General features: G+C 38.5%; 1 protein-coding gene across 6 annotated transcripts in view; it reads left to right on the forward strand.

Annotated features, from left to right (window-relative positions):
- The window catches only part of FBXW11 (F-box and WD repeat domain containing 11), a 124205-nt gene that overhangs the window by 31133 nt on the left and 76710 nt on the right, over positions 1-16362 (forward strand). For 3 of the 6 annotated variants that reach the window (XM_046666644.1, XM_046666643.1, XM_046666646.1), the window contains exon 2: positions 7838-7939. The exons of the other annotated variants lie outside the window; for them this stretch is intronic. In XM_046666644.1, the coding sequence (XP_046522600.1) occupies positions 7838-7939 (102 nt within the window). The remainder of the gene's footprint in view (positions 1-7837; positions 7940-16362) is intronic. 6 annotated transcript variants of the gene reach the window in all.

Raw genomic sequence — 16362 nt, forward strand, 5'->3', positions numbered from 1 at the left:
AATATAAATTTGCATCCTCCTCCCACTTTATCTTTTTTTTGTAAATATTCATTTATATTTTTATTGAAAATGAGGTTAAACTTAGAGTTTAGTGGTCTTCCCCTAGTCCTGAATAATGTTCCTAACTGGACCACAGATGCTAACTAATGAAGGCTCAGATGTGCTTAATTTAACTGTCGTTTAGTTCTGTCCAGTCTCAGGATTTGTGCCTCTTGGATAAACCCCATTGGGATTTGGTTCAGCCTGATCTGACCTGGAGCTTGTGGGGGAATCTCTTCCTTTTTGGCAGCTGAACCTCAGACTGATCTAGTACAACTGAGGACCCATGTGGCTATGCCGGAAATAGATTATTTTGTTACATCCTGTTCTCTGTCATGCTCTTAGAATAGAGATTCCGCTTTCCCCCCTCATACATCTAATCCTTTCCCTCTCCCCCTTCTGTAAGAGCTCTGAAAAAGCTGGTGACATTTTTGAATCATAGTTGTGAAGTGGACAAGGATTTTTTTTCCTTTGGAATTAATTACCCAGGAATAAGCTGTTATCATTTTGACGTTCACTGCCACCTCTGAAGGTCACTAGGTAAAATATTTTTCTAGTATCCAGCATTTTAACACATTGTAAACTACAGGTATTTAAGTTGGACTCAAAATTAATTCTTGAAGAAAGAATTTGTTTTTAAGTTGTCAAGCTACTCTTTATAACAACTTATATAATGTATGATTAAACAAAATAAAGCATCACTTAAAATTACGCAGATGGCATTAAAATATTACCATAAGTACCGGACAGTAGTTGGAAGAAAATCAGAAAATATCTAGATGAATAAAAATTCAAAAAGAAAAATTACCCTTTGTTCCTCTACCATAGATCACTGCAAAGATCCGTTTCAGTTTTGTTAGCTTTTGGGTTCTGGTATCTTTTCTTAAATAATCATTCAAGATAGATAATTGGACATTTAAAAGATTTTTTTTAATAGTGGGGTTTAAGGAAAGCTTGGGCTCTGGCTTTGAGTCCTAATTCCACTACTGTTTGGCTGTTTGTTTTTTTTTTTAATTGAGGTAACATTGGTTTATAACATTATATAAGTTTCAGGTGTACAGCATTATCATTTGCCATCTGTATACACTACGGTATGCTCACCACCAAAAGTGTAGTTTCCATCGGTCACTATACAGTTGACTTCCTTTACCCGTTTTACCCACTCCCCAACCCTTTCCCCTCTGGTACCATCAATCTCTTGTCTGTGTCTATGAGTTTTTTATTATGTTTGTTTGTTTTTTATTCCACATAAGAGTGAAATCATATGGTATTTGTCTTTCACAGTCTGACTTTTTTCACTTAGCATAATACCCTCAAGGTTCATTCGTGTTGCAAATGGCAACATTTCATCTTTTTTATGGCCGAGTAGTATTCCATTGTGTGTGTGTGTGTGTGTGTGTGTGTGTGTATACACACACACCACATTTTCTTTATCCATTCATCCATCATGGACGCTTAGATTGTTTCCATATTGTGGCTATTGTAAATAAGCTGCAGTGAACATAGAGGTACATGTATCTTTTCAAATAAGTGTTTTCATATTCTTTGGATAAATACCCAGAAGTAGAATAGCTGGATCATAAGGTAGTTCTCTTCTTAATTTTTTGAGGAACCTCCTTACTGTTTTCCATAGTGGCTGCACCAGTTTACGTTCCTACCAACAGTGCACAAGGGTTTCCTTTTCTCCACACCCTTGCCAACACTTGTTATTTCTTATCTTTTTGATAATAGTGTTTTGCTGTTTGAATCTCTAAAACTTGGTAGATGGTGAATTTTAGTTTTCTTTATTCTTATCCTTTCTTCTCTTCCTCTTTCCGTTACCTCGTTCTCCCCATATTCCTTTCTTGCCTGAACATGGAGCCCAGTCTGAACATACCCTGTGGAGTATTGTCTGCAGTTCTACAAAACAGTTGCTGAGAATTAAAGATGAACTTTCTTGGTTATATGTCACGTAGTTGCTGTCAAATTCTGTTATGATAAAACACCGTTATAAGGAAAAGAAAGTCTCTTACACGTTAAGGCAGTGGACCAGTTCACTTCTTTAATGGCTTTGGAAAATACCTTTAAATTGTGAATTAACTTTTATTTTACAACCTAATGACTATATGATGATTCTTGGTTTTAAAAACAATACAGTTATTTTGGTAAGAGTTTGCTATTTCTTAGAGGTTGCCGTGAAACATTTTAACAGCAGAAGCCTAGGTTCTGAATCTTAAAAGATGCTTTTAACAACTGTGTGGCCCTGTTTTCATTACGACTGCTGCTGTTTCTTGAAAAGCAACAGTCTGAGAATTCAGGCACAATAGGATAGTTCCTAATTTGGATTAATTTTAATATGTGCTTTATGTGCTGTGAGATGAGGACAGCCTCCAGCAGGAACTTACTGGATACTCCAGCTTTCACACCCAGGTTTAGAAAGCTGCAGTTATGTAATCTCTTTGAGCCCACCTACTGTGTGATTCTTCAAAACCAAATCCCCACTACCCGACAGAGATGCCCAGTGGAGAGGTGTTAGCGCCAAATGGTTACCGTAAAGAGGATCTTTTATTTCACTTGTTCTGTATTTGGTAGCCCCCATTTCATTATCCTGGGGTTCTTTCCTTTATATCCTATCAGTAGGGCATGGTGAAGTTTTCTTGGAAAAAAAGAACCTAGACTGAGTATGAAAATTGACTTTAGACATGTACTTCCAAAGGTAAGTGCTGGCCCTGTGGCTACTCTTTGTAGCCCAACTGAAAGAGATTTGCATTGGTTGTAAAACAAAAATGAGAGGTTGTCTTGTAGGTTCTATAAAAGACATCTTTCTCACTTCTCTGCAAATCATGCTTCACTCCAGCTGCCAAGGGTTATTCCTCTGCTTAAATAGTTTAATAGTTGTCTCATTGCCTCTAGCAGTGGTTTGAATATTAAAGTTTTTGATGTCTCACTGGAAGGAATTAAAAGATTCAAAACACTGTTATTTCACAGTATCTATAAAAACACATACATGTTTTTTGTACTGTTTATGTTCTCTTTCGTTGGGTTACTGTTGAGCAGACTTCCCTCTATTTTGCATGTGGCAAATGTTCCCCAAATGTTCTGGAAAACATAGAATCTTTCTTTGATGCTGGCTTGAATTGGCTTGGCTTTGGCTTGATGTTTTGCTTTATCCTCTACCGCTTAGTCTAAAAACCTTACCCCCACCAGTGCGTTGCATGACACTTCTATTCCTCCGACAGATATTGTTGAAATAGCATGTATGCCGAGTTGTAGGAAAAAAATCTTGTACCTATTGATAAAAAATTGGACTGCACATCTGGGAAGGATTGGCTCTTTACCAGTGAGCTATAGCACATGGTTTAAGAGCCATTGTCCTGCAGGACGAAGTCCCAAGTTTGATAGAATGATAAGGAGAGGCCTCTGTGATTTGACCCCTCCCTATCTCTAAGCTTTCCTCATCTCACACTTACATACTTTAGTAATGTTAAATTAATTGCAGATCCTTGCATAAGATGTGCCATTTCTTAGCTCTGTGGCTTTGCTTATGCTATTTATTCTGCCTGGAATGTCTTTCTCTTCTTTTCTCTGGCTGCCTCCTACTCATGGCTTAGTTCAGGCATCCTCCTCCTTTGGGTGGTTAAGTCTATTTGTGTGTGTGTGCACGCGCGTGCGGACGCGTGTGTATTTACACTGCACATTCTCAAGATGCCTGCTTATGAGCTCCTAGAGGTGAGAGAGAATATCTTAAGTGCTTTTCTGTCTGCAGATAGATATAAGTTCAGATAAATTTTTTGCTGAATGGAATAGTATTTAAGCCACTCAAGTTGGTTATCTCAAGCATGATGATAGGAGTTAGAAGAGGCTGATAATGATCCTGTGGGAAGTGGCTTAATGAAAAAAATTGGGAGGATTTATAGAAAACCTGTAATAAGGCAGATTTCTGAATGTGGCATTAGAGAGAGGATTAACATAAAATACCTCTTTCGGTAGCTTTTAAAAGAATTGCTTCTTTGAGAAGGAATCAGGGCAGGATATTCAAAACAGTCCCATCCAGAAACGGACCAAAGTTAGCTTTTGTGAGTTCTTCTTCAAGCCAGCCAATCAGAAGACAAGGTGCCTGCAACCACTTTTTCTTTTTGGTTTGCGGTTCCTATGGCAATAGGAAGAGAGCCTAGGACATTCCTCTCCTACCTCTTTTAATAATTTTTGCTTTTGAAAAATGGCAAAAGCTATTATTCTTCTTGTCTTTACTGACTTACGGTGTTTCTGCATGGTGGCCCTGATTTTGGTTTTTGATTGATCACTGGTTATGACAAAATTAATAAACACTATCAGTTTCCTTAACTAATGTTATTTTCTTTGGCTATGGAACTTACAAATATAATCAATCTAATTGAGTATTTGCTGTTAATATTAGAACCCTGTGTGAATTGTTTCCTGTTCTCTTTGAACAGTCCTAAATTAGAATACTGGTCATTGCAAGTAGCTAAATGTGAAATTAAAGCAAACGTTTCTTGGGAGTTTTCTATTCCTGAAAGGCCTCTCTGAGGTATTCCCATTGTGATCCCCCTGGGTTTCTCTTGAGCTAGAGGCTGAAATCGCAAGAGGAAAGAAACTTAGTTTGTATTGTTGTTAGCTTAATAAGTTGGTCAATAAGTATCTGTTAAAATTGGTAAATAGCCATGGTATCAGGGTATGTTCTTCAGATATATTTTAACAGTGAGGTAACATTCCAGAAGTTTAAAGATAGACCACTATTAACTTAAAAAAAAAAAAAAAAGAGAGAAGCAATAGTCTATACTGTAAATATAGCTAATATAAAGAAATTTTTGCCTTATTCAGTTCAAGAATGATGGATAATGGTTATTCCACAATAGTCAACATGGGATTCCAACCAGGTCCCTAGATTTTAAAATTAGAAGCTTCAGGAATCAATTCCTGCTGTGGTCCTAGCTGCATTTTGTGCTCTTAGGTTGATAAATGTGGAACTTTTATTTTTATCTGATATTTTCAAATTAGATCAATATTCTCTTGGTCCATTAGACCTAAGAAGAACCTTGTTTAGACCACTAGATACAGAGTTCCTTACTGAAAGGTCAGCGTATTTCCTGGAGTTTTTTGTGTTGAGTAAAGACTAATTTTCAGCAATGTGGTTGGTCACTTAGCTTCAAGGAGTGAAGGTCTGGCAGTTCTAATACCTTAGATAAGTACTGGCATCATTCTCCACACCCCACAGCATCTTCATGGATGTTACAAAAGATAAATCCTTGGAAATGAGACCTTCAGAGGGTCGTTTAAAAATCTTTTCCTGAATATACAAGTTCAATATCAAGCTTTGAATACTTATAATAAATGGTTAATATTTTGAAATTAAATTTTCATAAAATTTTCTTTATGTTAATTGTCTTGCATATTTTTATAAGTATTGATTAGATCATAAGATGGTAGGAAACCTTGGGAAGATCATTATTTTTCTTCTTTGGGCTTTGGTTTCTTCAATTCTAAAATCGGGGGCAGGAGATTGGTCTAAGTGGTCGTCCAGTTCTCACAGTCTATGATTCTTTGATTTATTGAAAATAAATTTTTTTTGAGTTTTAGATCTGAAGTTGTTAGCAGAATCTAATCAGGGTACAGTACCTTATGCATTTATGGTTTTTACTCTTTGACACAAATACATATTAAACCTTGCAGAAGGAATCTCACTGTTTGTACTGAATAAATGAAAATTGATTTGTAGATGAGGTTTGGTTTTAATTTGGTATTAGTTGCTAATTGCAGGTGTAATCCTTAAAGTCTATTCTCAGATCTGAGTGATTCTGTGATTTGGATAACCACAAAGATTCCAAAAAAAATTTCAATTGAATTATGAGGATGTTGGGAGTTTATTTAAATTAAATAATCTATATATAACTATAATGTGTCTGCACCTTTTTGTTGCCCATCTGCTTCTGATACATGCTAATGTAAGCATTCTTTGAATAAGCATTTGCTAGATATCTCTGGACAGAGAGAGTTTGTTGTAGTGGAAAGAAAACAAGTTTGCTTCGAGTCAGACAGGAGTAAACTCTAGTCCTAATTCTGTCCTCAGTTAGCCCTTGCTCTCCCTTGCACCTTGAACAAGTTGTTATTTGAACAAATCAAGCTCTCCTTTCCCGATCCTTGGTTTCCTCATCTGTCAAATGGATATTTGCCGGGGTTTACTCTGTCAGCTCTCTAGCATATAACAAGAGCTTGATAAATGGCAGCTGCTTTCATTATATTGTAGAAATATTTATTTAGCATCTTTTGTGGCACTCTGAAAGTATTCAAGTGACAAAATATGTATGGTTGGAATATCACTGATACACTTCTATACTGGCTGTGGTAAGCTTTGAATAAAGGCACACATTGAAAATGCGTGGCATTTCGTCGTTACCAAAAAGCTGCTCAATTTTTAAATGTCGTTTGATTTGGTTTTGTATTCTTTAGAGCCTTTTCTAAATGATCTCAATTATCTAGTTAGATTATAGATGAGATGTAACTAGAAAGTGACAGATGCTGGACAGGAACCTAGGTCTATCTGATTTCAAGCAAAGCTGTTTTTGGTTTTATTATAGTTGGGCTGACCATAGAATTTATCTCCCAAAGCAGAACACTTTTGAGAGTGAAAGTTATGCTGAGACGAGTCTAAACGTGAACTATCCTAGGAAAATGAGGGTGTTTGACCATCCTAATTATAGCTAGGATAAACAAGTTTATGAGGTCAGGTCTAAGACCTCTGGAATATTTTGGTTGAACCCAAACACCCACCTTCAGTTTTTTTTGGCATGATTATTGATTTTGCTTTAGTAAATTGACCATAGATCTGAAAAAGTATTTATTGAATACCATAAATAATCTAATAGTTATTAAGTACCACCCATAATGCATATGTCCATTTTTGTATTTTACTTTTTTTCTTAATTCTCTTAAAAACCAGCACGCTTTTAAAAGAGAATGGGAATGGATAAATGAAGTAAGCTTTCAATTCTTACGTGTGTCAAATGGCCTTTGCACACAAAGTCCAAAATGAAAATTATGATGTTCTCAAGTTTTATGGGGGGAGGGAAGGCAGCGATGGGGTGACACTGAAAATCAGATGTGTTTTTAATTGGCCCTTTTATTGCCTTTATCTATCAATCTGTCATTCATCTTTCTTGTTCCTTGTGCTTTATGTCTCTAGGTCTCCTGTGATTTATTTTAGGGAAGTGCAAAACTGTACCCACGTGATAAAAATTTGGATGATCAAAGTTTTTACAATAGAGGCATCATGGTCTTGTGGAATGAATGAAATTCTGGCTTTCCCTTCCTTTGCTGTGTATCCTTGTGCAAATGACTTAACCTCTGAGCCTCAGTTTCTTTACTGTGGTACGGGAATTAGAAAACATATTTAAAGTATCTGGCACATAGTAGGTTCTTAAGCAATGATGGCAATTACAATTACATGACACAGACTAGAAACTGTTACTTTCATGAAGTTATAGTCACAGTCTCACCACTAATCTTGTTTTGTACTGAGACTTTCACAGTTTTCTTTAGTGGGTTTTCGTTTAAATGTTCTCTCTCTTTCTTGATTCTGTACACTATAGCCTGAGGAATTAGCGGTTGGTAGCAGAAACCTCCTTTCCATAGGACAGAAAGTGGGCCCTCTCCCGACGTTGCAGTAAGCTGTCTGTCCCTGACCTCCAAGCTGCCAAGGGTGCGTCCCTGCCCAACTAACATTCAAGTTGCCTGTGTGAAGGAGTGATTTGTTGCGGCCTCTAACTGCTTCTTCTCTTCCTTCCTTTTTGTCATCCTGCAGTGTTCTGTGCCAAGGTCTTTGTGGCTAGGCTGCGCCAACCTGGTAGAGAGCATGTGCGCACTGAGTTGCCTGCAGAGCATGCCCAGTGTCAGATGTCTCCAGGTGCCTCTCTTCTTTCTTGTTGTAAATGTGTTTTTTACGTATGCCATGAACATTTGTTGAAACTTGCAGTAGTGTGTTTAATCCAATGTTAAGTCTGCTAAATGTTCTGTGTAACCCTCTGCTTTCCTCCAGCCTGGGTGCCCCACATGGAGGCGTTAGTACTAAGAGGGGCCCTTCTGAGCAATGGGTCTTTGGGCCCTGTTCTGCTCTTCTTTTTCTCCTCCTGCTTTTTATCTCCCCACCCCCTACCCTACCACCTCGAAGTTGTGATTCTCATGTTTAATAGTTGTGCATGTTCCCAAAAAGCCCTGACATTTTCCATTTGACTACTTTTAATAGTTCTTTGTTGAGTTGGGAGGGTTTCAGAATTAAAATGGTGATTTTTCTATTTTGAAACTTATCCTTTTGGCTTGCTTTCTCTCCCTCCTTCAAAAAAGGAGTGGGGAGGGAATCACTAACGGTATAAAGCCTCAAATTGAAGTTTATAAAGATCACAGCTTTATGCTGCCAATGACTGTCAGTTTGGGCCACCTCCCAAGGCTAGATCTGACACCTGTCCTCAGGGTCCACCCAGTCTTCCAGGCCGGGCCGGCAGAGAATTCCACAGATAAAAGTAAAACTTTTTTGGAGGGTGGGGAGGGGGTTTCACAGGCAAAAACTGTTAGCAGGAGAGTACAGCTGGACTGACCTCACTTGTTGGGATGGATTCTGAGAGGGACAAGGCAGAAAACATTGTGGCTTTATTGGGGAAGCTCTGTTTAGAGAAAGCATGTATTCAATTAAGTATGGTTTCAGTAGCAGTACTCACTTTTCATCACTGTGTATTCCAGACAGTTTGTTATATCTTTAAAAAGCAATATTAAATTCCTGGCATCCTGTGGAGACTGCCCTGTTTTAGGAAAACACTGTAAAATCAGGAAATGAGTTAGAGGGATATTATTGATGGCATGGGTGACTTTACTGTTCTCAAGGTTATCTTTCTATTCATGTTTACAGTCTTTAAATGGAGCTAGGGAGCCAGGAAGAAGGAAAATTTTCTGCATATTGGGATTGTACATTTCATTTACTTATTGGCAAACATTCAGAGTAGCATTGGTGTGGTTATTGATTAAAATTGCTTTCTTTAGAAAACTGAGCTGGAACCTCACTAATACAATTAACTAGAGAGTGAATTCATTCTAAGATTCGGTGTCTTAAGAGTCTATGTAAAAAGCTGGGTTAAACACTTAGGGTCCAGGGATTGGCTGCTTCAGTGAGGCTCCAGTGTAATGTGTATTTATCTTTGGAAAAGCGGCTTCCTGCATGCAATGTAACTTTAACAAAAATGTTCTTGAGATGGCAGACGTTATTGCATGTGTTCTTCTTGGTGCTAAACAATGGATATTTGCATTACTGTAATGATGTACATCTTTATCTCTGTTTTTCTGAAAATGCTTACTTGAATATTACAGTTGCTTTTTTAGTGGGCTGAGCCAGTTTTTTTCCCAGAAATTTAACTAGGGGAAGAATTGTAGTTGTTAATGAGTTCTGGAAGTGCAGATTCTTTTTACTGCATTCAGTTAAAAGTAATTGACCAATGGAAGGCATTATTCAATCTATTTTAGTGACGATATTGTGGATTCTCTGGAGGTGGGGTGAGTGGGAGGAAGTGTGGGTTCCTACCTTGTTGAAAATGGAAACCCAGCTGTGTTAAAAGTTCTTCTTTGACTCATCTTTCCCAGTGAAAATCATGTAAGAGAAAAAATGTAAACTTTTCCTTGACTAGACCTTGAAATAAGGTGAAATATTGAATGATATTCACTGAAATGTGAATGGAGCAAATATGGTCTTTAGAGTTATGTAGAGAATTATTTACTTAGGTTTTTATTTTCCCTAGTATATAATTGAGAGTATGCAGCACAGTAAAGTGAACTATGTACTCAGCTGATTGAATTAGCACATCGTTACTCCATTTTGTTCCATTTGTGAATGGAAAGTAAACATGTATTAATGAACCTGGAAGTTTTCTTTCCTCTCTACTCATTCGTTTTATGTGTTATTTTAACAGCAGTGTTCCTCTTCTCTACCTTCAGTCTCCAAACAGTGTTAAAATTTAGTGACTTAATTAGAGTTTGGGCTTTCAAAGAATGCCTGTTGCTTCTATGCTACATCTTTGGTGTATCACAAAGGTCACTCCTGCGTGACATTGCGTGACCCCTCTCAGCAAGCCTGTTTTAAGCAGGCCCCAGAATGGAAGGACAGACAACCTAAAGAGCCTCTTTGGCTTTGCTTGGGCTCTGGAGTTGCATGAAAGGGTCCCCCTTAAAATGATTACACTGAACCCATTGACAGTTGCAACTTTAGCCACTTTAGCCTATGCGTATGGCTGAGTCAGTTTACTTTCTGAAAAGCAGGAGTAAAGAAAGTAGTTGCCTTGAGGCTTAATCCAGTCTTTGTAGATTCTGCCATCTGTGAGAATGGGAAACGGATGGCAAAGACTTAGAAAATAAAAATCATTCATTTACCTCAGTCCAGCTGTTAAAAAAATAAAAGTCACTTGCCACCAAATGGACTTGGTGTTTCACATATATTAGTTTTGTGACAGCTCTGTGAGGTGATATTATTCCCATTTTTCAGATATGGAAACTGACTCTCAGAGGTAATATTTGTGATTGGACCCAAATTAATATTTATATAGCTGTGAAGTGGTGGAACTGGTCTTTGAACTCCAGATTTACCTGATTCCAAAATTGGTTTTCTTTCCTCTAGTCTGGAATGCTACTATTTCTGGAGTTTTCATCTTAATTTTGTTTGTGAAAACTTTACTATTAATACCTGGTGTGTGGCTTGTTTAGCCATTATTTATTTGAAGATAAAAAAAGAAAAACCTGCCAAATATCTATAGGGGAAAAAGAATTGCGTTCCCTTTGCCAAAATGAGCCCTCCTGAATCTTAAAGCTAGCGAGCTTCCTGAATGGCTTTTCTGCAAATTTAATTCTGTGAATATTTACTGAGCAAGTGGTATGTGCCAGCGTCTATACTGGTGCTGGGCTTATAAAGATGAACAATACAGACTTGTTCCCTGCTCTGAAGGAGCCCGTTGTGGTAAGCAGACCTGTAAACTAAAATCCCACAAACAAAGTCCAAGAGAGTGTGTGTGTGTGTGTTTGTGTAATAAAACTCTGAAGTTAGCTAAATCTATACGTGCTTTTAAAAAAATGTGAACCAGTTTAAACGAGGGCTAACTCTCAACATCTTTCAGAACAGTTGAACTGGAATATCTGGATGTCTTGGAACCAAGCTGAATTGAATCAATATTTCAGTTGTTTCAGATAACCGGATTCAATCAGTTGATTGTTACATCAGATAATCAAGAGTTCGGACCATGTAGAGTATTTACGAAGGTTCCAAGACGTCTCTGGCACAGGAGTAATATTAATGTTAATAATAGTATTTATCACTTATTTTCCACCTTCTTTCTGTGTGTTGGGCTCCAGGCACAAGGCTCTCTTATTTGCTCCTTTGTGGAGAAGTTGTCTGTCATGCCTTTTTTGTATATGAAGTCAGAGGATTGAGTTGGCTTGCCTAGGGTTACGTATTTAAGTGGCAGAACTGGCTTCTGAACCTAGGTCTGGGTGACTGCAAAGCAGTACTTTAGTCACCATGCTGTAGTGACATTAACTCAGCAGCTGCCATTTTTAGGGTGAAACAAATTCTTCTTTATTTTTAGTGTTAAAAAGCTAACATAACTGGAATGTTGAGGCCCCATGTAGTGGACTGACAGCTTTTCTTGGGAATGCCATTTGCAGGCTCTCAGCTAGAGAGAGTGTTAGTGAGAAGCTTTTTTCAAGGGAAGGACTGATTGCTTGGAATGACAGCGAGGATCATGTGCATCAAGTTTCAGTGCCTCCTTCCTAACTCCAGAGCAGATAGGGCTAGGCAATAATTAATACAACTTCTTGACAACTACCTATTTTCTTTCCTTACTTTCAATATGTGTAGTGGGCCACAGTGATTTGAGAATGCTGCAGTTGGAACTTAGCACAGCTCCCAACATAGGGGGCTATTTTTTAGAGAAGGGAGATAGATAGCTTGGTAGAAGGAATCCTGGCTCTGGAGCAGACAAACTGCAGTGCTTGTCTTGTGCCTGCTACTCTATAGCTCTGTGACACTAGGCAAGTTACTTTGCTTTCCTGTACTTCAGCTTTCTCATCCTTAAAAATGGAGGTAGTTTTATCTGCCTACAGTGTTTCGTGACATAGGGGACGAGAACAGCTACGTTTTACTGTTTGCCTGCTGTTGAGGGGACAAAAACCCATGTCTTTCATCACTTGCTCCTGGTTCTCTGTTCAAGAAGAAGGAATTCCAGTCTTACAGTCTTAGGTTCCAGGGCGGGATAAGGATAAGATAAAAGACTGCGTGTGATGCAGCCTCTGCTGTTGGGTGTTCTCCTTTTGTTCGGGGCCTGTCTTCTTAGGTCAGACATGGCGGTTCCATCTCACTGCCCTTGTTTCTTTTCTGGTGCACATGGGGGATGTATCATTTCTTGTTGATTATCCTGTTGTACTCTGGAGCCAATAAGGTGATAGCTTGGAGTAACCTTTTGGGTTGTTTAGTGGTAGAGTCTGTAATATTTTTTGAACATTAAAAAACCCACATTTTTTTCTCTTTATAAGAAAATTTACTACAAAATATAGTTACTAAAGAAAAAATCCCTTGATAATCTCACCACCCATCACCACCCAGAGAGAATATTTGTTGCTATTTTAGGATCTGTCTTCTTCCGGCCTGTTGGGCAAGGAGGAATCCATCAAAGCGTGCAGGTTCTCTGCGTTACTATGGTGGTGATGAGTATAACAGTGATGTTGTAAATGTCCCATGGGACCCCAGAGTTTGGCTTTGGAGTCTCCGGAGGGATAAAGGGAGGCCTGATATAGTGCCCCTCCCACTTCTCCCTCATCGCGAATAGTTCTGGATTTATTTGTTTTATATAGCAGGGCTCTTAGAATTTTTCACGTAAAATCTTACTTCTGTGGAAGTTTCCAAACACACAAAAATAGAGAACCATTCAACTCAACCTTGAACAGTTTTCAAAATTATGCTGTTCTTAGTTCAACGTTCTTCAACTTTGCTTTTTCTGGGGCATTTTAAAGCAAATCCAAGATGGCTTAATAAAAAGAAAAAGAGTTTGACAAATCACTGTTTTATGTCAACATTTAAAAAATTTTAAACAAATTTCAAAGAATTAAAAATAGTATAATTGTTACTGAAGGTTATAAAAGACATACAGAGTTTCCCTTGACCCCATGTCTCACTTCTGAAAGTATTACTTCGCAGTTTCCCATTATCCTTTTGGACAAAAGCTTAAAAATACAGATAGACCCAGTCTGGATGGCCTAGCATTTTAGTTTGGCATGTTCTGTTTCGGTGGCCTGGGTTCCGTCCCCGGGCCTGGAACCATACCACTTGTCTGGCAGTACCCATACCGTGGCGGCGGCTCACATGGAACAGGAAGGACTTAGAACTATACACAACTATGTACTGGGGTTTTAGGGGTGGAAATGAAGGGAAAAAAGGAGGAAGATTGGCGACAGATGTTAGCTTAGGGTGAATTTTCCCCTCCAAAAACACACAATAACAACAACAACAACAACAAATAGAACCATACTATACATATTATTTTTCAATTAATAACTTTTTCAATTAATAGTCTACATTGACCGTCTTTTCATATCAGCATATAAAACCCTACTCTTTTGTATAGCTGCTGTAGTATTCCATCATATGGCTTTACTTTTTTTTTTTTTTTTTAGAAGTCTTGATTCCTTTTATTTTCTTTTGCTGGGAAAGATTTGCCCTGAGCTAACATCTGTTGCCAGTCTTCCTCCTTTTTCCCCCACCTCCCTGGAGCCCAAGTACATAGTTATATATTCTAAGTCCTTCTAGTTCTTGTATGTGAGCCACTGCCACGGCATGGTTACTGACAGACGAGTGGTGTGATTCTGGACTTGGGCAGTGAACCCAGGCCACCAAAGTGGAGCGTGCTGAACTTAAACCACTTAGGCTATCAGGGCTGGCTCTACTATTTTTTCCCCCCTGAGGAAGATTCGCCCTGTGCTAACATCCATTGCCAATCTTCCTCTTTTTTTGCTTGAGGAAGATTAGCCCTGAGCTAACATCTTTGCCAGTCTTTCTCTACTTTATATGTAGGATACCACCACAGCATGACTGCTGAGTGATGTAGGTCTGTGCCCAGGATCTGAACCCGTGAACCTGGGCTGCTGAAGCAGCACTTGTGAAACTTTAACCACTTGGCCACAGGCCTGGCCTCCCCCCCCCCCCCCCTTTTTTTTTTAAAAAATTGGCACCTGAACTAGCATCTGTTGCCAACCATCTTCTTCTTTTTTTCTCTTCCTTCTCCCCAACCCCTCCCCCGCCAGTACATAGTTGTATATTCTAGTTATAGGCCCTCTGGTTGTGCTATGTGGGATGCCGCCTCGGCGTGGCTTGATGAGTGCTGCTGGGTCTGTGCCCAGGACCCGAACCGGCGAAACCCTGGGCCACCAAAGTGGAGCACGTGAACTCAACCACTCGACCACAGGGCCAGCCCCCGTCTTTTTTTTTTTTTTTTTTAAAGATTTTATTTTTTCCTTTTTCTCCCCAAAGCCCCCTGGTACATAGTTGTGTATTCTTCGTTGTGGGTTCTTCCAGTTGTGGCATGTGGGACGCTGCCCCAGCGTGGTCCGACAAGCAGTGCCATGTCCGCGCCCAGGACTCGAACCAACGAAACACTGGGCCACCTGCAGCGGAGCGCGCAAACCTAACCACTCGGCCACGGGGCCAGCCCCCCCCCGTCTTTTTTTTTAAACATAGCCAGTTCCCTGTTGAAGGAATTTTAGGTTTCAGTTTTCTTGTTTCGCAACACTTTACTAATTTCACTGAACCTATATCTTCAGGCTTGCATGATTATGTCTGAAGAATAAATTTCTAGAAGTACAATTTCTTGGTCAAAAAATACCAGTGTTTTATTGTTAAGTTACCTATATACAGAAAAATTTAGTCTCTCCCTTCCAGTCTCTTCCCCTCCAACAAATGTTGATAGTTTGTTGTCTGCCGTTGCATGTTTGTTTTCTTTGTTCGTAGGAGGTTATGTAGCCCTACAGTTACAGGGATCCTCCCCCCTTTTTAACGGGGAAAATGGGCTCCCCTAGGAAAATCAACGCTGCAGCTTGCTTTGCTTCCTTTATTTCCCTAACGTTATGTTACAGACATGTCCCAGATTCATGAAGTCTAACTCTTTCATCAGTGGCACTTCTGTCATCTGTAGATTGGCGGTGGTTGAGGGAGAGGAGTACAATGCTTTTTTCTTTTTTGAATTACAACATATATATAGAGAAGTGCAGAAATCTTAAGTGTATAGCTCAGCGATTTGTCACAAAATGGAGTGCTTTATTTTGCTAGGTATGGCTAAATCGTCTTCGTGGAGGGTGGACCAGTTTATGGTCCAGTCATTGCCATAAGCTGTAGATATCATTTAAAAATGTTCTAAGGTTTACTTTAAAAATATTATTACAAATAACCTACACTTGTTCAAAATTAAACCAATAATAAAAAGTGACAAATAGTAACATGATGAATTAAGACTTCCTACCATCATTTAAAATCAGTGCATAATATTCCATTTAATAGATATGTTACTGATTTTAAGAAACCCTCGCTTCTGTATCACGGCTGCTTCCAATTTTTGAGTCATTTTAAGCCATGTTGAGTAGAATGACATTGGAGCTAAGTCTTTGTGTACTTCTGTGATTGTTTCCTTAGGTAAAAGAATGTGCATATTAAGGTACTTTAGGTTGCTAAATTGTGCTTTTGAGAGGTTGGGTCAAATTCTACTCCTAAAAGCAGTGAATGAGAGAGTCCCTTTTCATATGCCCTAGATGGCATTGGATATTTTAATTTTGTATTTCTTTGCCATGTTGACAGATAAAAATGTAGAAATAATATGTTGTCATTGTAGTGTACGTTTGTTTGCTTGCTGGTGAGATGGAATATATATATTTATTTATTGGCCGTTTCTAGTTCTTGTTTTATGAGTTCTCCATGCCTTTTCTTCATCTTTCTACTGATGGCTTTATATAATATATTTTTAAATCTGCTTTGTAGAAACTTTTTATATGTTAAATAGGAGAACTGTCATTTCTTGTACATATTTCCCCCCTTTGACATTGGCTCTTCAGTTTTGTTTACAGTGCTTTTTGCCTTGAAGAAAGTTTTGAAAGAAATGTTTACTTTTTACGTAGCCTTACTCCTTTTCTTTATCATTCCTCTAGTGGTTTATGGCTTTATGTTTTGCATTTCAATCTTTCAGTTTTTCTGCAGTTTATTTTGGTGTATGCTGTGAATTAGGGATCCACATTCCTTCTAAATGGCAAGTCTGTTTTCTT

The sequence above is a fragment of the Equus quagga genome, chromosome 7 (genome assembly GCF_021613505.1).
Source record: "Equus quagga isolate Etosha38 chromosome 7, UCLA_HA_Equagga_1.0, whole genome shotgun sequence".
NCBI lineage: Eukaryota > Metazoa > Chordata > Mammalia > Perissodactyla > Equidae > Equus > Equus quagga.